Here is a 24,491-nt window from a genome sequence, read left to right on the forward strand (position 1 = left end):
TTGACTCGAAAAACTCCAATGAAATGGACAGCAATGTCTGGAATTCACATATGCTGCATATTGTGAAGAAGATGGAAGGACGATACAAAAGGATACAGATAGGTTCATTGAGTGGACAAAAATCTGGCAGTTGAAGTACAATGTTGGAAAATGTGAGAGAATAAGAGTGGAACTTTTACCTAAATGGAGAATGACGGCAGACTTCCAAAGTACAGCAGGATCTATCTGTTCTAATACAGTAGTCACGAAAAGTTCAAGAAATGTAAGGCATCCTTTATTAGGAGAGGAACTGAACGTAAAAGGAAGGATTTTACTGCTTCAGTTATACAGTGCATTGGTAAGACCTCAGTATACTGTGTGCTGTTTTGATCCCCTTATTTAAGGATTGAGGTTAAATGTATTGCATATGGATTACTGTAGGTTGATTAGGTTGGTACCTGGAATGAGGTGGGTTGTCCTAAGAGAATAAGTTGGACATGCCGGGTTTCTTATTAACTGGAGTTTCGAAGATTAAGCGGTGAAGTAATTGAAGTAAACAAGATCCTGAATGGCCTTGTCAAGGTGGATGTTTCTTCTAGAGGCAAGTCCAAAATAGGGGGCAGCGTTTTACAATTGATGTTCATCCTTTTATAACAGTGAAGCGAATTCTTTTTCTCTTAGTGGAGAGACTTTGTTTCCACCACTTTCTGAGGCAGAGTTCCATTGCTACTGAATATTTTAAGGTGAAGGCAGATTTTTGTCAGACAAATGTAAAATGGAGTAATCTGGAGGGGTTGGTGGCCTAATTCCTGCTCCTAATTTGTTATGCTGAGCATAACGTGAGAAATGTAAAGGTTTCCAATCAGTGATTCCACATATCTCCAAAAGCTGCACTATTGAAGACTCCCCCTCCCCCAAAGCAATCAGCAATTTGATAAATATACCACTTTGAACTAGCAAATCTCACTGCAGGATCCTGTAAAGAGGTTGCACCTTGTTGTTTTAGTTTTCTAGTGCTTTGTCCATCAAAATATCCCAATGTGACTAACTGCCTACTTGCTTGCTAACATCACGGTCAATTCAATTCCAGCCTTGGCCAACCGCATAAGGAGTTCGCACATTCTCCCGAGTTTTCTCCGGGTGCTCAGATTTTCTCCACAGTCCAAAGATGTGCAGGTGAGGTGGATTGGCCACACTAAAAATTGCCCTCTCGTGTCCGGGGATGTGCAGGTTAGGTGGGTTAGACAAGGTAAAAATTCCATGCAGGGTTACGAAGATGGGTCTGGCTGGGACACTGAGGGTCAGTGCAGACTCGATGGACTGAAAGGCCTGTTTCCACACTATAGAGTTTCTATGATTCTCTTAAACCATTATTGCTTTGTCCACTTAAAACCATTTATAAGGAGAAAACCAAGGGACACACCTCATCCCTGTAAAGGGGACTAGTGTAGTACATGATGTCCATAGCACTGCTATTTAACATATCACGAAGTCCACGTACTTTATCTGGGGTAATGGATTCAACAGTATCTAGAAACAAAAATAGAAAAAGGCTTATTTTCATTAATTCAGCGAGACAATATTTGAAAAACCTCTGCAAAGACAATTGACTTCAACGCTGATTCTAGAGATTTCATGTCTATGTCAAGGCTATGACTTGAATTGACTGTTTCTAGCACCCTGTCTTACTGGTCATTCTTTTGTGTGATGCTGGAGTTGTGTGCTAACAAATCAATTAACATAAAGAGAGAGAGAGAGAGAGAAGGGGTAAACCACAGCAAACCCAGTATTTTTCTCATTTGGCATCCACACACACTTCCAACAGATTGACAGATAGGTATGGAGCTTTCACTGTATTTTACTGAGAGATTTCAATGCCAATCCTAGATCCCCAAAAATAACCTAATTTATATACCACTTCACTCAGCACAACATAAAACAGCTCCTTCCTGGTCGTGTTTACTGTTGTGTTTACAGAGCTTACCACACTTTAAAATGGCAGTTCCCTCTTAAACACTTTCCCTTGGAAAGTTTGAGCAAATATGTAATCAGTAACTCACTGACAAGTAATTTGATCAATTAAATAATAAAATAAAGACTTTCAGGAACATTGTTTATAAAAGAATGGAATGCTTATTAATTTACACTAGTATTCAATTAGCCCTATTTCTCATTGCTTGAAGATTATTTTTGACCAGAGTCACAGATGTACTGGTCATTCTACTATAACTCAACAGGTGAGTTCTTCTGTAACCTCATACTATAGAAAACAGCTATAGAAAATCGCGCTGTAGAAGACTGCCAACAGAAAAGCGTTATACCTATTAAGTAGAAATTTGATGTTATCCAAACAACATTCACAATTCGTCAATCCCATTCTAGCCAATTCATGCTGACGAAACACGCATTATAGCAGAATGACCTGTACAACATGGAAACAGACCCTTCGGTCCAACTCATCCATGCTGACCAGATAGCCCAAATTAATCTAGTCCCATTTTCCAGCACTTGGCGCACATCTCTCTAAACCCTTCATATTCATGTATCCATCTTGATGCCTTTTAAATCTTGTAATTGCACCAGCGTCTACAACATCCTCTGGCAGATCAATCCATTCACGCACTATCCTCTGCATGAAAAAGTTGTCCCTTAGGTCCTTTTTAAATCTTTCCCCTCTCACTCTCAACGTATGTCCTCTAGTTTTGGACTCTTGCATCTCAGGGAAAAGACCTTGTCCATTTATCCAATCCATGCCCCTCAATTTTATAAACCTCTGTAAGGTCACCCCTCAACCTCCAACGCTCTGGGGAAAAAACGCAACCTATTCAACCTCTTCCTATAGCTCAAGTCCTCCAATCCTGGCAATATTCTTGAAAATCTTTCCTTTCAACATCTTTCCTGTAGCAGAGAGATCAGAATTGCACTCCAAAAATGTCCTAATGAATGTCCTGTACAGCTTCAATATGATCTCCCAACTTCTATACTCAATGTGTTGACCAATAAAGGAAAGCATATCAAACGCCTTCTTCAATATCCTATCTATCTGCAACTCCACTTTCAAGGAACTATGAACGTTCACTACAAGGTCTCTCTTCGTTCAGCAAAACTCCCCAGAACCTTACAATTAAGTGCCTAAATTGCCTTTACAAAATGCAGCACCTCACACTTATCTAAATTAAACTCCACCTGCCACTCCTTGGCCCATTGGCCAAAAAATAAGGTTGCTTATAAGGTGCAAAATCCCCAAACCAATGGTGTTAATCATAGCAGCATGAAATCATTTGGTTTGAGCCTGGCATGGTGAAAGTGGGATTGCAGTGCACTGGTGTACCAAACTGTCAATTAGATTGTATGAAGTCATACAGCAAGAAAAAAGACCTTTCGGTCCAAATCATCCATGTCAACCAGACACCACAATCTGACCTAGACACATTTGCCAGCATTTGGCGCATATCCCTCTAAATCCTTCCTATTCATATTCCCAAGCAGATACCTTTTAAATGATAGCCACCACCACCACTTCCTCTGGCTGTTTGTTCCATACATGCACCCCCACCCTGTGAGAAAAAGTCACCCCTCAGGTCCTTTTTAAAATTTTCCCCTCTCACCTTAAATCTACACCCTCTAGACTCCCCCACCCTAAGGGGGAAAAAAAAAGACCTTGGCTATTCACCCTATCCATGTCTCTCATGATTTTATAAACCTCCAAAAGGTCACCCTTTGGGTTGACGCTCCAGGGAAAAAATGCCCCAGCCCACTCAGCCTCTCCCTAGAGCTCAAACCATCCTCTTGATTAATTCTCCAGCAGATCTAAAATTTGCAAATCTGCGAAATGACAGTTTTTTTTTAAGTCTGTAAACTCACTTCTAATAGCAGTAGTAGATTTTGCATTCAATTTTATTCAGTTTTATGAACTATGAATGCAAGTCATAAAATCATACACATTTCATTTCAACACACATCTACAAAATGCCATTATCCAAAGGGTAACCCTGTTTACATTTAATTACCCCCATCCAGGCATAGCTTCGATCTCCACTCCACAGGCAGAAACTCAACATATTCCAAATTTGTGGCATAAGGAAAGTGTTTTTCTTCAACCTTCCTTGCAGCTTCTCTCATCCTATCAAGTAGGAAAGAAATAATCTTCTGTGAGGGTATAATAAATCTTAGAAATAAAATAGTACATTTTGTAATAAATATAAAACAAGAACTGGGGATGCTGGAGAGCTGAAACACAAGCAGAAATTCATCAGCTCTGGCAGCATCTGTGGGAAGAAAGCAGTATTAGTATTTAGAATATGGTGCCTCTTCATCAGACTTGAGAGACTGGACTCAGTGTAGTATAATGCTGCGCTCTTCCCGTAAATGCTGCCAGACCTGCTGAGTTTATCCAGCAATTTCAGATCAGCTGTAGTTGCAGTTTAACATTTTTACTTTTAACCTTTGTTAGGTTTAATAAGGAAAAATAAGTTGAATTGCATGGCATTGAACGGTATTCCTTCAACATTAGCTTAACAAGTGTTAAAAAAAACTAAACCACAAAGAAAATTTCAAAAGCAGTATACAAGTTATGTTTCAATTGATTAATACAAGTCTGTAAAAATCTGACTGAAGTTCCTTCAGAGTGACTATTTAACAGCCAATAATCGAAGTTTACAAAAAAATTGTGCAATTCTGTTTGATTAATTATGGTTTCCTACAAGTCAACTTCTGCACAAATATTGTTTGCAGAAAACATATGCTACGGTATATTAACTTAGATTAATACTTTCTGAATCCAGAAACAAAATTGTTGCAAACTAAACTTTCAGTTCTAATCCTTCACAGAGATTGGGTGTGAGAAATAAACTGTCCTCCTGCTGTCAAAATATGCCTACTTTTTTCCTCAAATACTTTGAGCAACTTGAGGTACCATTTTATTTCGTTTGAGATGAGCATGGTAGACAAATAATTAAAAAAAAACAATTTCCCTTTGTAAAATGACAATCCTAAGTGGGTACTAAATCTGGAATAATTTAGAATCAGAGTCCTGACGTGTGGAAGCAGGCCATTCAGTCTTGGGTCCATAATGGCCTTCCAAAGAGCATCCCACACAAACCCACCCCCTACCCCATCCCTGTAACCCTTTATTTCCCATGGCTAGCCTGCACATCCCTAGATATTATGGGCAATTTAGCATGGTCAAGCCACCTAATCTACACACCTAATCTAGATTGTGGGAAGAAACCCACGTCTGTCTCATGAGACAGTCAGTTAGTCAGTCTCCTGAGGCTGGAATTGAACCCTGAGGCAGCAGTGCCAAGCACTGAGCCACCATGCCACACTCGCAACCAAGAAACCTTGGAGTAACCAAGAAAAAGCACCTTTTAATTTCCTGTTTCTGGATGCTTTGGAAGAAGGTAAGAATGTATTTCTATGAAAGTCCGTTTCATTTTCAAAGCCAACAACTACAGAAGCCTGTGCCAAATTTCCCTTTCATAGAACCTAGGTGTCACTGGCAAGGCAGCATCTGTTACCTAGCTCTAATTGCCCCTGAATGGTTTGCAAGCTATTTCAGAGGACAGTTAAGAGACAGCTGCATTGCCATGGGTCACAGTCACACATGGTCAAACCAGATAAAGATGGCAGATTTCCTTCCCAAAGGACATTAATAAACCCAATGGGTTTTATGACAATTGATGATGGATGGCATGATCATGACAACAAGCTTTATCTTCCAGATTTATTAATAGAATTTAAATTCCATCTGTCTTGGTAATACTTGAACCCATATTGCAAGATTTCTGTTAATGTCACCAGACTAGAAATCTATTGTGCCATCACCATGCTCTAAAGTTAGCAAGTACATTAGATTGTCTTCTGCAAGTTGACTGCTGTTTAAAATTTACATTAAGTGAACAAGTATGTGAGACACATATACAGAGCTTACTGTATTTTTTTGGTTTGCTCACCTGCATCATAGAAATAAATGGTCAAATGGCAGCATTTATACAAGATATATATCCAATTCACCTCTGAATGTGTCCCGAGTTCCTCAGGATACACTAAGCAAAGTACAAAGAAGAGTTCTCTTTCATAATTTCTTGGTCATGCTACTGTTCGTCTAGGTATTGGGCATTGTAGGAACCATAATTTTCATTTATACCTTAGTGATTGGTGAGAATAAGCCAGAGAAAATGACAAGTGTAAACCAAAAGCACCATGTGATTTAACATATTGCTATCTTTGTAACTAATAGACTGCAGTTTTTTCAACGGAAGTGACCAAGAAGTTTTGTTGGGAACTCAGCATAAATAATGTTCAGGGCAGATCGGACCATGTTTTCTGATGTACAAGGTATTATGATGGAACCACAGTGAAAACTAAAATGATTGCAAAGTAACCACAATACTTTACGATAACAGCTGATACACTGAATGGATGCCATCAATTTCTCAGAAAAGATATTTGTTTCTGAAAGCAGGAAGGTACTTTGTAACATAAAGACTGTTTTAATGGATTGTAATCAGATATATCCCAGGCTCATTGATCTAAACGGTCCTGTCATGGAGAAAAGCGGAGATCCATCCCTCACTAAACCTTGTATTTTTTCCACAGAGGTTTTATCAAAAATTAAATGTTGTTGTTACAAACATTTTACATAGTTTAATACAAAGAAGTTCTGTAACATTTGCATGATAAACACTTAGCAACACTAAGCGCATTAAACAACTAACGTACAAGGATTGTTTTAGTAAACTGTATAACTAGATCATTATAGTGCTAGGAGACTAATCATTTACTGGATAGGTCTATAAAATTTGGACCGAAAACCACACTGATAAAATACTTGATAGTGTAATATGCAAACATAGCACTACAATCTACAGTGGTAGGGGTAGGATTATAATACAGATCATTCACCCAACAGATACACAGCAACATCTATACTCCACTAAAAACAACTGAAATCATCTATATTCTCTTTTCGCTCATTACTTTCCGAAAGCTTATCAGTACTATTTGCTTCAATGACTCTCTATGGCAGCAAGTTTCACATTCTTACCACTCTTCAGAGGTTTTTTCTGAATTTCCAATTCTCTAATAGAAATCTCAGTGATTCTTGTATCAATGGCCTCTACTAAGCTCTTCCCCAGACATTGACTCTGCATTCACCCTATCAAAATCTTTCCTAACTTTAAACATCTGTACTTAGTCACCCCTTGGTCTTTTTCTTTCAAGTGAAAAGAAATACAGTTTGCCAATCCTTTCCTGTGTTGTGGTCAGAGGGCTTGAAGGAGAAATCCCAGAAAACATTTTCTTCTCTTGCATTTGCTTCTGCAGTTTTGTATTTAAATTTATTATTTCTTAAATGCTGAGGCTGATCCCATAATCAGAAACTTCTAGAAGTATGAACTTGATTGTTTAGATATTTCAACTAGAGCTAACACAAAGCCCTTGCAGACAAGCCTCCAGTCAGGAGGAAATCATCAAATTGCACTATAATAAAATTGACTCTAATGCTTTTCAGTTACCTCCTCACCATACATGCAATTCTTTGGAGGAAGGCAAAGCTACACTGTTAGGTTAAAGTCCTGCCAATTAGCCCACTGAGGTGGGCCACTTGAAAGGCCCTTTTTTGTCACACTGACTGGAATAGGAGTTTGTTTAAATGCTCATAGGTACAATTACCTGGGTTCAAATCTTACCACAGCAGATGGTGGAATTTGAATCCAACAACAAAATCTTGAATTAAAAATCTACAACCACCCATGAAACCATTATCGGACGTCAGAAAAACCCACCTAACGCCCTAATGTTGTTCAGGGAAGAAAATCAGCTGTCTTTATCCGGCCTGGCTACATGTAACTCCAGACCCATAGCAATGTGATTGACTAGGAGAAAGTGAGGACTGCAGATGCTGGAGATCAGAGCTGAAAATGTGTGGCTGGAAAAGCGCAGGAGGTCAGGCAGCATCCAAGGAGCAGGAGAATCGACGTTTCAGGCATGAGAAGAAAGGCTCATGCCCGAAACATCGATTCTCCTGCTCCTTGGATGCTACCTGACCTGCTGCGCTTTTCCAGCAACACATTCTCAGCAATGTGGTTGACTCTCAACTACCTTTTATAATGGCCTAACAAACCACTCAATCACTACAAAGTCTCAACAAAGAAATTAAACTGGACGGACCAGCTAGCATCAACATTAACACTAGAAAAGACATCAGCAAAAACAGCCCCATCAACCCTTAAAAGTCTTCCTTAGTAACATGTGGGGGCTAGTGCCAAAATTGGGAGAGTTATCCCTCAAACTAGTCAAGCAAGAGCTTGACATCATCATACTCATGGAATCATACCTTAATGTCCCAGACATCATCACCACTGGATATGATCTCACCTAGTTCACGCCTTGTGCAATGTAGCCTGTATGCCTCTAAGTCTTTTTGATCTGCTTATAAACAAAGCTTTTCACTGTACCTCTTCATGAAGTGAAAAGTGGGGATTTTTACCAATGCTTGGCACTGAACATTGTGTATTCATGACTCCTCAGAAACTACAGCAGTCCGTGTTTAAATGCAATAATATTCGGTCAATATATAGGCTTAGCCTTACAAGTGGCAAGTAACATTCATGCCAAGCAATGACCATCTCCAGTAAGAGACAAACAAATGCCCTTTATCATTCAATTGTGCTACCTTCACTGAATTTTCCTCACTAGCAACATCATTGGGAGTTACCACTGACCAGAAATACAACTGCGCTTGCCACAAACACGTCACTACAAGAGCAGGTCACAGGCTAGGAATACTGCAATGCGTAACTCACCGCCTGATCCCTCAAAACCTGTTTCAGTCTAAAAGGCACAAGTTAGGAGTGCGATGCAATACTGCCCACTTGCCTGGATGAGTGAAGCTCCTATAATACTTCAAAGCTTGACGACATCCAGGACAAAGCAGCCCAGTTGATTGGCACCACATCCACAAACATTGACTCACTCCATCACCAATGCTCAATAGTAGCTGTGTACTATTTACAAGATGCACTGCAGAAATTCACCAAAGATCCTTAGACAGAAGCACAAACACTAATCTAAGATGACAGGGCAAAAGATACATGGGAACAGCACCCCCTACAAGTTCCCTCCAAGCCACTCACCATCCTGACTGGCAAATAGATGACTTTCTTCACTGTCACTGGGTCAAAATCCCAAGGGTTTTGAGGGTCAACCTATAGCAGATGAACTGCAGAGGTTCAAGAAGGTAGCTCACCAAAATGTTTGGGGATATATCAAAATCAAAATACATGCCAAAAATATAGGTAAAAACAATGACTGCAGATGCTGGAAACCAGATTTTGGATTAGTGGTGCTGGAAAAGCACAGCAGTTCAGACAGCATCTGAGGAGCAGTAAAATCGACGTTTCGGGCAAAAGCCCTTCATCAGGAATACCCTTCAGGCACTCTGACTGTATTCCTGATGAAGGGCTTTTGCCCGAAACATCGATTTTACTGCTCTAAAAATATAGGGCCTAGTGAGAGTGAGGAACTGAAGGAAATCAATATTAATAATGAAGTGCTGTTAGAGAAACTGATGAGATTAAAGGTCGATAAAAACCCCAGGGCCTGATAATATACATCCCAGAGTACATCAGGAAATGACCCTAGAAGTAGCAAGTGCACAAGTGGTTACCTTTCAAGATTCTATAGACTCTGGAACATTTCCCATGGATTGGCAGGTAGCTAATGTCAAAAATGGAGGTATAGAGAAAACAGGAATTACAGATCAGTTAGCCTGACATCAGTAGTGGGAAAATTGCCAGCAATTATTATAAAAGATATTAGAGCAAAACACTTTAAAGACAGAATTGGACAGAGTCAGCATGAATTTACGAAAGGGAAATCATGCTTGACAATCTACTGGAATTTTGAAAGGATGTAATCATTTGAGTTGATAAAGGGGAATGTGGTTTACTTGGACTTTCAGAAGGCTTTCAATAAGATCTCATAAAATTTAAGCATTTGAAATTCGGGGTAGTATGCTAACATGAGAGAGTATTAGTTGGCAGATAGACTACAACAAGTAGGTATAAGCAGGTTTATTTCGGAGTGACACATGATGTCCAGTAAGTATCAGTACTTGGACTCCAGTCACTTACAATATGTATTAATGATTTAGATGAGGGAACTAAATGGTAATACCTCCAAGTTTGTAGATGATACAAAGCTAGGTGGGAGGGAAAACTATGGGGAGAATGCAGAGATGCTTCAGTGTGGTTTTGACAAGTTTATTGAGTGAGCAAAAGCATGGCAGATGGCGTATAAAATGGATAAATGGGAGATTCATTTTGCAAAATTATTCACATCACATTAATAGATGGGCACTGATTATGATGGAGGACAAATTGGCTGTTCTGTTTTGAACTGTTGTGTAATGTTAGTAAAAAGGAGGCAGATTATTATCTGAAAAGCAATGATTAGGAAAGGGAAAAGTGCTTCAAGACCTGATTGTGCATGTACACCAGTCATTGAAAATAATCACGAAAGTGCAGCAGGCATTGAAAGCAAGTGGTACAACACTGTTCACAGCAAGAAAAGCCTTGCTGCATGCACCTGGAATATTACGTGCAGTCTTGGTTCCATTATCTGAAGAATGACATTCTGGTTGTGGAGGGAACACAACAAAGGTTTACCAGACTGATTTCCTGGGATGGCAGGATTGATGTAAGAAGAAAGATCGGTCAGGACTATATTCACTGGAGTTCAGAAGAATAGGAAGGGATCGCATGGAAACGATAAAATTCCAACATAATTAGACAAGGTAAACACAGGATGGATGTTTCAGATGACTAGGGGGTCCAGTTCAAGGATACAGGGTAGTCCATGTAAGCCTGAGATGAGGAGAAATCGCTTCACCTAGAGAATGAAGAGCCTGTGGAATTCTCTGCTAAAGACAGCTGTTGAGGGAAAAACATTGAATGTTTTCATGAAGTTAAATGGGCTTAGGTTAGTCCACAGGTGCACACAACATCGAGGGCCGAAGGGCCTGTTCTGTGTTGTATTGTTCTATGTTCTATGATCTAAAGGGACCAGAGCATATAGTTTAGAAAGTGGGAAAAGTGAACGGAGTTGGATGATCAGCCATGATCTTATTGAATGGCGTGACTTTATGAAAGGTTGAATGAAATACTTCTGCATCCAATTTTTATGTTTCTGAGACTCCCAAATTTTACAAGAGTGTTCACTAGTTCTCTTGGAGACACCCTTTCCAAACAGACCATTCAGGATCTTATATACTCCAATCAAATTACTGCTCAGTCCTTTAAGCTTCAGGGAAACCAGCCTAGTCTATTCAAGCCTCTCATACCAGGTGTCAGTCTAGTAAACTTTCTCTGAACCTTCTGCAATTCACACTGCTACACCATTATTTTTCATCAGTACTCCATGCTAGTCTTACTTGGAAAACATAGATAAAAACAAATAAAAGGTGGTTCGCTTCAGAATGTACGAAGGATGTTCTTAGTCAATATTAATAGAAGCAGAGTACAGAGAATGAAGTTTATATTACCACCAAGACCAATATAAAACATGCCATTGATTGCCTAAAGCATAACTTTTGGGTTCTATACTGATCAGTGGGTGCACGACAAGCTCAAGGTCTTCAAAGTATTCACGAGGATCGGCTGATTCCGCAGTTTTGCTCTATAAATAGTCCTGCCAATGCAGAAACAGCAGATTCCAGAAGGTATAACAATATGGAAAGAAGACAGTGAAAATGAAGTGATAACGCCTAAAACACAAATGTAGCCCAGAAAAAGGCACTGGGACAAAATATATATTTGGTTAAAAAACCTCAAATGTCACTTTCAGGAACTCTCCTTTGTGTATGTATAAAAGTGGTTCAAACCAAAACAGTCAATTCTTCTTCCAAAATCAATGCCCATCCATTAATGTGGTGTAGAATAATTTTGCACCATGGCAAAACATACAAATGAAGCACGAATACACTGAATTGAGTAATATATGAACGATATTCATCATTCAGTTGCATATTTAATCCACCATTCTATTAAAGAAATGCAAAAGAATGTGGAAAGAATGAATGCACTGGCTATTTTTAAAGCAGAGGCATAAAAGTTCCATTGAGTATAAAAATCCAACTGGCTCATTAGTGTCCTGCACACCTTCAGACAAGAACAAAGTAAGATAGAGCACTGCACACATCTTTATTACCAGTATAATCTAAATTTAACATTTTAAAACATGTTATCTAAACCTTGCGTATATTTCGTTAATTTAGTATATCAATGGGTTTTTGCCTGTATCTTTCAACTATCTCCAGATTCACACAATATTCCAACATAATACAACTATTTCGCAACTAGTTAGTAAGGTTAATAAATCAACGCTGCTTTTTTAAAAACTTATATCTCAATTTTAGAAGCTTTAATCTATCGTAAAGCAAGAATGAATGACTAATTTATCATAACTGCATCTGGATCAGTTACATAAATAAGCAATGTATATGGCATCTTCACAATTACTCTTTTCTGTAGCTCATGAGAACAATTGAATAATTCTTTTCACTGACTGACATTTCGCAAGCCAAATGATGCATAAACATCAAGTGCCCAAACTCATTTTAAAAATTAAAGTTCAGTGGAAGTTATGAATATCAGTTAATTGCTGGAGTAAAATCACAACTGTACACCAGACCAAGGTTTAAAACCTCCAGGAACTACAAGTCATTAATTATGACAAGTAAAGTTCCACATTCATACTGTTTGAAATGAATGCAATTAACTCCAGACCCAAAGCTGACTCATAACTGTCCTCTGGACAACAAGAGATAAACAATAAATGCTGGCCTAGCCAGCAAACCAACCATTTACATTTAAAAAAAAGGGTCTGTGTAGACACAAACAGAATTAGCATTTTGAATCTAATATGACTCTTCAGAACTCCAGTTCAAGTTGGGCTGAAAATGGAATTTCATGGAGAGAGTGGAGCTCATTGCAGAGCTGTAGACAATGGGCTTTTGTCTCTCCAATATTTCACTAAAAAAAGCAACTCATTTAAGAGTGTCTCAGAATACACTCTGAAAGTTTGTCAGTCAGAATGAACACTAATTACAGTAAAAGTAACGCAAACTCAAAGAAAAGTAAAACCAGAAGAGGCATGAAGAAAAAAACGGATCGAGCATAAGAAAATAAATGAGGAAGAAATTCAAGAAAAAAGGGGAAAAAAACAAGGAAACCAGAAAAGTAAAAGCAAGGAAGTAAAGAATAATGGCAAAAAATTCTGGTTGAGAATTATCCTTTGTCCTATAGTTATGACTTAATGTCCCAGTTTCACCTTTTCATGCTTTCTTATCATGTATACCACAAAGCAGTTTCTCATGGATCAGGACTAACTGCTTCAAGTGTTCTTTATTCCTCACTTCACTGGGGGCAGGTTTCACTTCAAGAGCTTTCCTGAAGTGTTAATGAACAGAATTGGACAAAGGTGTCATGTGACATTTTCCCTACTTGTAAGAAAAACTTCAACTCACCTGCACTTCACTGCACTTTCTATTGTTCCACCTACTTAATTACATCAAACTCATTTTTAAGTTTCTGGCAACTTTCGCATTCACCTTCTATTTTTCGTGTATGATCACTGCTTGGATTTTGGTTCCCAGGTCGGATGTGCACATTCTGGAGAATTCCCAGTTCAGTGAAGCTGTTTGTTAAAGACGGCTTCCCGTAGTGCCGATTTCCAGTGAAAGGGAGCTCGTTTCAGGATTTGGGACAAGTGACCCCAAAAGAACAATGAAGGCCACTGGTGTGGGGGCAGATTGGTGAAATCAATGTCCACTTATCAAAACATGCTGTTCATTTCTAAACACTTCAGTTAATCAATAAATGTTTGTGCAGTGATGGAACAGGTGCTTTGAAATGAGATACTTACATGCCTGTATTTTTGATAATTCGACCTTGGTCCATTTTTTGTCCTATTCCATGTACAACAAAAACTATATGAGTAGGGAGTGGAGGTTTGTCTTCAAGTGAAGACTCTTCTACATATCCTCTATGAAGTCTAGTTCCACTACTTGATGCTGCATTGACAAAAAACACATTCTTGTGTATAAACAGATGTATGCATAGTTGCAACATTGAGAAATTTGGCATGTAAAACAAAGAAGCATTTTGCAAACAACAAAGTTGTATGGTAACTATGTCAAATTTTAAGTGGTAAAATTACTCTACAAGTCTGGCAAATTATGCATACTTTGAAAAAAATCGATTCAGTAAAACACCGTTAAAAAAGTTCTGATCTATTTAATTTCTAAAATTTCTTCCCTTCTGCATTTTCCCAATGTTGTCTGTAGCAGTAGAACATCTTATGATTTCACTGGAAGGCTAGATAATATGATGTGCCTTCATGAGATCGACAATGCATTTCCTGGGTTATGCACTTCAAAATGTTAGAGCAATGCCTTTCCAACAATGTGCCTTTGGTGTTCATGCTACTGATCTTCAGTGAAATCACACTAGTCAGAAGAGGTCTGAATCTCACCTGATTTCAATGGGATTTCTAACAAATTGTTAATTATAAGACAGCCAATTCATATAAAAAAAAACTCTAAGCTGCTGTGCCTCAATTTTCCAGTACATTCATTATTTCTATCAAAACAGACCAATAGATCTAATGCCTCTATTATGCCACATTGAACTGTTACAATATCATTTGTGATAGTTCATCAATAAACACCATGAATTTTTTTTCTGGATAGACCAAAGTTTTTTAAAAGTTTAACCTGGTTTTCTAATCAACCTGTTCAGGGATGTTTTGCACACCTCTGGAGTAGCTGGGACTTGAGTTCAAGGCTGAGCCCAGGGGTAGGGACACTACGCACAAGAGGGTATGCAGGAAGAGAGTTTGGATTGAGGTTGCAGGTACTGTAATTCACTACCAACTGAACAGCTTAGGCTAGAAACAGTTAAGTTGATGAATCCAGCCAGCGTTTAGCTTTATAACTTACATTTGCAAAATGATATATCATCAATACAAAAATCATATGTCATCATACTAATATTACGGGTACTGTTTGACTCAAGTTTGAGTATGACACACGGTAAAAATATTAATTGCAAACTAGGTATAATGAAATAGACAGCAGTCATGCAAAATGCTTTTGAGAACAGTACCTTTAGAAAATCCCAACTTCTGGGTAACTGTTCTGGCAATTTTGGATGTGGTTGCGTCACTGTACAGGTAAACTTCATCCACACTATACCAGTCCACATGGTTGCGTCTGAGCTTTAAACTATGTATAGCTGCGGCCAATAAACACTTCATATGTTAATAAAACACAGGACACAGATTTATCTGCTCACTATAAAGCTGGCACGTAGAACATTTAGCTTTTTTATACTGAGAAAAGCGTTCAAAATGCATGAAGTGATTAAGTGACAATTCAAATCTAGAAGTTTATTAGTAAATAAAATAGACAAGGAGGAGCACTACATGAATTGTTAAATACTTCCAGGTTTCTTGCACAATTAAATTGCTTTGTTCTTCAGCAGTTTCGTGGCTGATGGGAGCAAAGTCAGATAACAGAACAAAAACAAATCTGAAAAACAGACCAGTCACAGCCACATAACTAATCCTCTACATACTGTACACATACAAAACTCATTGTGGATGTGCTTGGTGGTGGTATGGGATCGACAAATTAAGACTGAAGAGACAAAAGTCTCTTGCAGTAGAACACCATAATTTACAGACAAGTAATGAATATGTCGCAAATAAGTTACTGATGACAACTTGTGCAAAGGAAGTGTGTTTCAGTACATAATGGAGCTGTCTAATTCTTTCAAAGCCTTAATGATAGCATAAAATGTCTATCTGTTCAGTCAGTTTACAAGACCAGCCATAAACAAATTCCAACTTAATAGTATCAGTAACGTTGACCAATTATAAACATTCCTGGATGAACAGTTCATGATGTGCAACTCTTAATTTCAGTAATTTACTTGCTAATTCTATAATCCTGTAGCAAAGTTAGTATTGATGATTTAAACATGCACTAAAAGCCAAACTGCATGCATTAATCTATCTGGCAGCCACAACTCCCTAAAGGTTGCAAATAAGGCACATTAAATAATGATTTTACCCAGGTTTTCTATGGACACTTCTAATGAAAGAGTGGGGAAATAATTCAAATTCAAGAACAATCTTACTCTGGGTACCACTGCAGATTCAAGTCAGGAGAGAGTAAATGCAACTTGAAAAGCTCTTCTAATCAATAACAAAGCTGTTACAGAGTAATCGGTACTATACCTTGGCAATACTTTCTTTTGTTACATGCAGTGTCAGTACTTTCCTTAAAGCGTCTCCATTTGAACAGAAAAGGAAGGTAGAAGGGAGGGAATTGGTAAAAGACTAACAAAGTAATAAAAGTGAGCTTCATGGATTTTGTGATAATTCAAATGATCTTCACAGTAAGGTCTCAAAATCAAAATATATTCTATGCTTTCTGGTAATTAAAATGTTCTACTTCCACCATATTGGTGAACCTGTGTAGTATTCCTGATTTAATTCTAAGGAAGTCATTAAAATATTAAATACAAATTATATCTTGCCTACAAATGAGAAGAGACACAATTTGACATTTGCTTCATAATCGATAATATTTGACTTTTTAACACCTATTCTAATAGCATAATGTCATCACATTACGATTTTAATTATGCAATTTCCACCAAAAGTCCAGACACATTTTTAACAAGTTATACAATTGTTAATATCAGAATTCCATTAGTCTCAGCTTTTTAAAATAAAATGCAGCAAGAAATCAGATAATCAGCACACCAATGGCTCAAATTTGAAATAAAAACACATCATTTACCTCCATTTCAAATTCTGAAAATAGCTGTTGTTTAAAGGAAGGTAATTCAACTGCTTCTTACTCAAAACCAGAATGAGTGAATAAAATTCAAATGCTTGACAAAAAGTACTAGCCTGTTCAGTTAGAATACTTTATTTAAGGTTATCCAATTACTCAGTATTTTCTTTCAATTTCAACAGCAGCCAGGCCTCCAGACATAAACCTTCGCTTCTGCCCGTTTTGTTCATCTCAAATGGAAAAAATAACCACAAGTCTCTGAATACAATCAATTTAATGACTGTCAGCGAAAGCGATTTGAAAAACAGAATACCAAGTATTAAGATTGACTATCTCCTCATCCCAAAAACCAACTTATATGACTTTTCACCTTTTATGGTTTCCTAGGTTCACATTTTTATACATTCAGAAGATAGGCAGTGACTTCAAAGAAAGACAATTTCTTTGAATGACATATCAGACCATTGATGACTAGAAAAAAATTGTATTAATTTGGCTTGAACCTGCTCATCTCAGTTTTAAATTAATTGCTCTTCACTTGAAATTCTGTCCCCTTTCAGCCAAGTCATTTTGACAATTTTTATCTAATTGATAAATCAGAAGAAACTAGATTTTACAACTTGAGACCAATACAAGTATAGATGACTGAGTAATTCTTCTCCACCCCATAAATGCCTGCCATATTCAATTAATTGTAATAGGTTATTCCCTATTTGCAATAACTTACAGGTCCATAGCACTTTGTGTTCCTCTCTTCCCAATTCAACAGCTTCAAGGTAGGCTACTACAGAAGTAACCTTAATTAAAACCTTAACGTTTGTGGAATGATCAAGGAGAGTCTGGTTTTGCATATTTGCTGCTTATCAAACAGAATCTATCAGTGGGGGATCTTTTAATAGATCACCTTTCTTGCACTGGATTTAAATTTCTCTTTTGGTTTCCAGACCTTTTGCGATAAGGAAAGAAACAGGATCAACGTAATCCGTTCAGCTACTGCCCCAGAATACTCTCAATCATCAGCAAGCAGCACTTATGTAGCAATAGCCAAGCTTAGTATGGATTCCATCAGGATAACTTCACTCCAGACCTCATTACAGCCTTGATCTTAATGGGGCAAATTCTAGAGGTGAGGGGAGAATGAATGCCTTCAACATCAAAAAGACTGTTCATTAAGTGTTGCGTCAAGGAGTCCAAGTAAACGTGATATCAATAAAAATCAGGCTGTTTGAAGCGATAGGGCATATTGATGTGGTTAATGCAGACTAATAATTTCATCTCAAAGTATCCCAAAAGGAGTTGTTTAGGGCAATGGCTAAGACTGCATCAACAGTCTTCTTTTCAACAAAAGATTAGAAGTGGGGATTTTCGTATCGGTTGCAAGTCCGCATAATAACCCTCATTACAAGCATGTCTTTGAATGTCAACCACTGATGGCTAGACATTTCCCTGCCAAATTCCCCCCACTCAGCATTCTGAGACTCACCAATGACCAGAGGTATAACGGGCCAAGGCATAGAAACAGTGTGGCTATAAGTGGAGGTCAGAAGTTAAGTATTTGGTGATGACTTCCTAAAATCTAGCCACCATATTTAAGGCACATATTTGAAGTGTCATGCAACGCTCACTTGCTGAACAAATATAACTCCAACAATAATCGAGAAACTTGACACAATTCAGTTCAAAGCAGCCACATTGGTTCACAACCCATCTATCCCCATAACCATTCACTTGCTGTACAAGTATAATCTACAAGTGGCACTGCAGCAACTTGCCAAGTATTCTTCATCAATACATTTGAAGTCTGCTGCCTAAAAAAACAAGAACAGCGGGTGCATTGAAACATGAATTAAGTTGCTTTCTCTCCAAGTTACAAATGCTGACTAGGAAATACAACCTTTGTTTTTCAATGTCGATATTAAAAATCCTAGAACTCCCTCAACAGTACTATGAAAGTATCTTCACATATGACTGCAGTACATATGAAAGTTTGTTCATCACCCCATTATGAAGGGCTTTTACGAATGGGCAAAAAAAAAGGCTTGTATTGTCAGTGAAGCCCAAATTTCATGAATAAATTTTTAAAAATTATTAGCAAGTCACATTTATGCATTGTATACCAGCTGGATGAATCTTCCATTACAAGTGTCACTTTCTCATATTTTGTGTGACCACCCATTTTTGAGGTGGTCATTTTGTACTTGCCTGCTGCTTTGTCCTATGTTTTTCATTTTATGCTAATGCACACTCCTCCTGTTCCAACATCCTGGGCAGCACCCCGCTTCATGTGTTTCACCAGCAAAACTTAACTCCCACTCTTATAGCACTTCATGTTAATATCCCTTGTTCCTGGAGAATTGGTCACTTTTTTACTCAAGATACTTCATTTTAATCATTTGCATAACACTGAATTTTGGCTAGATAACCTGTTGGATGAAGTGCCCTCTGGCTTGGCACACTATAAATGGAGCTGGAAAAGCCGCTATTCCAGATGAAGGACTTTTGCCTGAAATGTTGATTTTCCTGCTCCTCGGATGCTGCCTGACCTGCTGTGCTTTTCCAGCACCACTCTGATCTAAAACTGATTTCCAGCATCTGCAGTCCTCACTTTTGCCACATTACAAATGGAGTCAGTAATTTAAGAAAAAAAAGCATTTAAAAAACTAATTCGCTTTTTAAGCAGTGATCTGCATACTGGAATCCCAAATGATTCTATATTGCTTTCCAGACAAGTTGCATTTTTTTCTTATTGTTAAAGCCAATCCACTCATGGTTTAAAGGAATGTCCCAAGCAGTTACTGCTTTCCATCAGCATGTAGTGCCTCTGTCCAATCTGAAATTCAATTGTTGATTTTCAGAAAGATAACTTATGGCATTATTTGTACATCAACACTAATTAATTGTCTATTTTGCTGTGTTCAAAATTCTTCATTTTGTTTATTACTTCACCAACCATCTCCCTCTTAATTTCCTTCCCTAGCTCTTGCAAGGTGTTAACAGAAGTTGAGATATGAATACATTGAGATATTGGAGGGTTAGAAACAAACAAGTGACCAGACTATATAAGCCTAAGCAGACTAGCGGAGAACTATAACTGAACCTTTTGAAAACCTAGAGACACTGATGTTATTTGAAGCATCCTTACAAGAGTAGTGATCAAGTAATGCGGCATGTGAAATTGGTTCTATATCTTCTGTTTGTGTGCTTAAGATCCACACTGGTCAAATGCTGTTTTTTTTTAAATTCACAAAACAAAGTTGCTGTTTTGCACGTAGGTGCTAGATTCTTCAAAGTAACTGACCTCTAAAAAATTAGCTTTTAAATCAAGAAAGCAATTCAGCATGTCCACAAATATTCTTCCCAAGTTTTACAGATGCACCATAGAAAGCATCCTCTCTGGATGCATCACAGCGTGATACGGCAACTGCTCTTCCTAAAACCACAAGAAACTACAGAAGTTGTGAATGCAGCCTAGCCCATCATTCAAACCAGCCTTCTATCCATTGACTCCACCTATACTTCCTGCTGCCTTGGGAAAGCAACTAGCTTAATTAAAGGCCCCTCCCGCTCCTGTTATACTCTCTTCCACTCTTTCATCATCAGGTAGAAGATATAAAAGTTTCAATACATGTACGAATATATTCAAAAACAGTTTCTTCCATGCTATCAGATTTTGAACAGACCTCTCAAACGTTAATTCTGATCTCTCTCTGCGACTGTAATTCGGCACTCTGTTCTGCTAACCTAATGCATTTTATATGGCATGATCTGCCTTAATAGCATGCAAAACAATACTTTTCACTGTATCTCAGTACATTTCACAATAAATCAAATACAGTAGGTTTATCCAAAACTAAATCTACTCCCTCACATAAGAAAAACAGAGTAAACAAATAATATGCTTCTCAACTGCAATGATCATAACCAAATTAACATTTTACTTAGTCATAGAGATGTACAGCATGGAAACAGACCCTTTGGTCCAACCCGCCCATGCCAACCAGATATCCCTTCCCAAATTAGTCCCACCTGCCAGCACTTGGCCCACATCCCTCCAAACCTTTCCTATTCATATACCATCCAAATGCGTTTTAAATGTTGCAATTATACAGGTCTCCACTACTTCCTCTGGCAGCTCATTCCATACATGTGTCACCCTCAGTATGAAAAGGTTGCCCCTTAGGTCTCTTTTATATCTTTCCCCTCTCACCTTAAACCTATGCCCTCTATTTCTGGACTCCCCCATCCCAGGGAAAATACTTTATCTACTTATCTTATCCATACACCTCGTGATTTTGTAAACCTCTAAGGTCACCCTTATACGACGCTCCAGGGAAAACAGCCCCAGCCTGTTCAGCTTCTCCCTATAGCTCAAATCCTCCAACCCTGGCAAGATCCTTGCACATCCTTTCTGCACCCTTTCAAGTTACATTTTGTTTGACATCCAAAATTCTAAGCAAATTTATAAAACAAAACTGATGACACGTAAAATCATGCAGAGTTATCCAGAAAATCTTCAAAGGAAGCAGCATTAACATCGTTCCTAGCTATCGATGATAAAAACTGCAACAAACTGTATTTCAAATACTACACAGTAGCAGCAGAACTGAAAAATAAAGCTATTAAAATCTTAAATTCAAGCATCCTTCAACAAGTTAAGCCTTTTGCTGTGCTGATCATTTGAAACTCTTATTTTCAATTAAACGTTTAAAATTGAGACCTTAACATTAAAAAATGTTTCAAATTGTGGGTATTGGTTATCTTAGGTTTGTAATTACAGAAAAATCTCACTTCTATCTTTAAAATATAGTTGATGGTATAGGCAGGCAATGTGCATGCAAATAGCTATACAAAACAAATTAAGCATTTTCACAGCACAACTTCACCAACTATCATGCATATTTATTAACAACTTTTATAAAATTGATTCATGCTGTGCCCATTTTATATAAGAGCACTTCTATTAATTTATGTGGGATTCTTCTATAATCCTTATGCTTCATATACAAAGCATTTTTTTAATTTAAAAAGTCTGCCTACTTGGCAGTACATTTAAAATGACTGACACAAAAAAAAAGTTTTTCTACCTTTAATGGCAGAAGTTTCACAACGTGCACATGTCAAACAGATCCATGCAAGTGACCAGAATAAACTTAATTATCACAGAATTTGAAGGGGCAAAGAGTATGAAGAGAGACTGGTAGATAACATTAAACAGGCAATCCAAAAGATGATATGAGCATCTAAATAGTGTACAGGTAGTAAGATGACTGGTAGGCTTATTAGAGACTTAAACTGGAACCTATGCATGGGGAGACAGGGAATGGCTGATATAAATAAATGAGCACATTGCATTTGACTTTATCAAAGGCAAAGAGATGCTGACATTGCATAGCCAAAGGGAGAAAATTGATAGAGAAGGGGAATTAGAAAGGCTAGATCTACTTAGGTTGATAAGTCACTACCATAGAATGGAATGCTCTGAAGATGCTCATGGAAATAAAGATCGAAATTGTGGAGATACTGGCCATACTCTTCCAAGGCTCATCACATTTTTTTAAAAAAACGCAAGGACAAGAATCCGTAACCACTGGCCAGCCAGTTTAATCATAGTACTGAAAACAACAAATGGACAAACAGGGTTGAAGAGAGCAAACTTGCATTTGTTAAAAGCAAACAGTTTTACTTGATTGAAATTTTTGATGGGAGGATTTTTGAAAGCTTTGGCGTTCAGGCAAGTGCTTCAATTTAAAAAACACTAAATTAAAGCAACAGTGAACCTAAGCATTGGCATCTGTGACAATCGCAAAACCAGGTTTTTAGTGGGTGAAGTGTTATTGATCTATGTAAAGTTGAAAAAGACTTCCCCATCTTGCCAGTTTTCTAAATACATACTCAGAATCCAATAAGAAATCACTTTTGAGAAAAGATGTTTAAGATAATGCACTGAGGTTAATGATTAAAAAGGCAAATCTGCAACAGAATCTGCCTGATTTGTAGAAAACAAAAAAAATTCACAAATTAGACAGAACAGCTTTGGATTGATCATTAGGTTTTAAAGGTGGTGTGAGAATTTAGTCCCATGCACAATCGATTTGATTCATAATGTTCCCGCTCATAAAAATAATTCAAAACAAAAAGAGTTTCCTGTCGAAAGTCAAAAACAAATTTAAGGAGTTGCCCCATGATTTCTGAAGAGATGCAAATAGAAAACAAGTTGATATAGTTTGAAATGAATCATCGTCAAAATGATCCAGTATTTAGATGTAATTCAATTAAAACTTACTGAAATTTAAAAAAACTAATTGATTGTTTTTTGCAATTTTTTAAACGTAGTATGGGGGCTGAAGAACCTCAGAAGTTAAAGGGCATCAATTTGAAACAAACTGTTGTTCACTCTACAGATGCCACCTGAGTATTTCCAGCATTTTCTATTCTAAGTTTTGTCTAGTAAAAAATAAAGCAACATGCAAATTAAGCCAACATTGTATTTAGTGTTAATTCAGTCCGTAATTAGAGAAGTTGGAAGAATGCATATGCATAAGTGAGGTAGACCCAGTCCAGAATGAAGGAGCTTCATTGTTACAGTCCCGGATGCTGTTACCACACTAGTAGACGTGGAGCAGTGGGAGTCAACGTCTATGAGAAACAGACAACCAGATTACTGAACAGGAGTAAATAACAGCACTGAACTAGGGAAGATATCTGCAGCAAAACCAAATTCCAAAGCCTACTCGGAAAAGATCACAATTTGTTTACAATAATATCCCTTTTTACATGGAGTGATTATGGTGAAATACTAGTAAATTTTTATTTGTTCTGTAAGTTTATTTAAGATCTTCATCTTATTTTCATCAATAGTACAGTTTTAGAATTCTATTGAGCCTGCAAACTTCTATAGTTTTCAAACATTGCTGTAGCTTGTGTTACTTTTTACTTAAGAAACGTTAAAGTAAACTAAGCAAAATTAAATAAGACTAGTTAACTTATTGGCTAAGCACTGACAAAGATGGCAGTGAGTATGTGAACCCTTGACCAATCTGGTTAGATGGGTAAGTAGTAAGAACAAAATTGGATGCAAAGTTAGGGAATACATTATGTAACTTCTTTGCTGATCTCAAAAGATGCTTTCCTAGATAGTTACTAAAGTATAGGATGAAAGTAATCTTATTTTAATTCAAAAATATGACTAAAATAAAATAATCCTGTTTCATTACTGTTACCAGATTCTAGACAGCCTTGGAAACCAGTCTTCAATTTTCCTTCTATGTCATACACCACGCTGACTGACAAATTAACGGTAATTTAGTTTCAATGGGTGAAATTCCGCTCAAAGAACACAATGGGAGCATTTTCCCAAATGAACATTTCAAGGACTCTCCACTGTCTTTTTCAGAGTTAATTAGGGATTCAGAATTACAGTTTAGTCTTGCCAGCAATGTGCAGATCCCACTAATAGTCACAGCCACGGCCCTGCAATAATTTTAGTGTCTTACATGAAACATGTCAACCTTCAGCTTCGTAATATATTCAAAGGTCAGAGTTGTGGTTCTCAAATATAATATTTCTCATTTCATAGCATACATAATGAATAGCTACTGTGTATTCAAATATTAAACAAGGCTGAAAAATGCCAGCCATTAGTTTA

General features: G+C 37.6%; 1 protein-coding gene across 5 annotated transcripts in view; it reads right to left on the reverse strand.

The window, feature by feature from the left end:
• The window catches only part of ddhd1b (DDHD domain containing 1b), an 81,833-nt gene that overhangs the window by 26,093 nt on the left and 31,249 nt on the right, over positions 1-24,491 (reverse strand). For 3 of the 5 annotated variants that reach the window (XM_043697672.2, XM_043697675.2, XM_087989862.1), the window contains 5 exons: positions 16,282-16,383; positions 15,147-15,275; positions 13,906-14,053; positions 3,990-4,102; positions 1,403-1,509 (listed from right to left, as the gene is read on the reverse strand). In XM_043697672.2, the coding sequence (XP_043553607.2) occupies positions 1,403-1,509; positions 3,990-4,102; positions 13,906-14,053; positions 15,147-15,275; positions 16,282-16,383 (599 nt within the window). The remainder of the gene's footprint in view (positions 1-1,402; positions 1,510-3,989; positions 4,103-13,905; positions 14,054-15,146; positions 15,276-16,281; positions 16,384-24,491) is intronic. The other 2 variants (XM_043697674.2, XM_087989863.1) reach the window with 1 other exon arrangement.

Source organism: Chiloscyllium plagiosum, unplaced genomic scaffold (genome assembly GCF_037043375.1).
Source record: "Chiloscyllium plagiosum isolate Xiang-an unplaced genomic scaffold, Cpla_swu_hap1 HiC_scaffold_8, whole genome shotgun sequence".
Classification (NCBI taxonomy): domain Eukaryota; kingdom Metazoa; phylum Chordata; class Chondrichthyes; order Orectolobiformes; family Hemiscylliidae; genus Chiloscyllium; species Chiloscyllium plagiosum.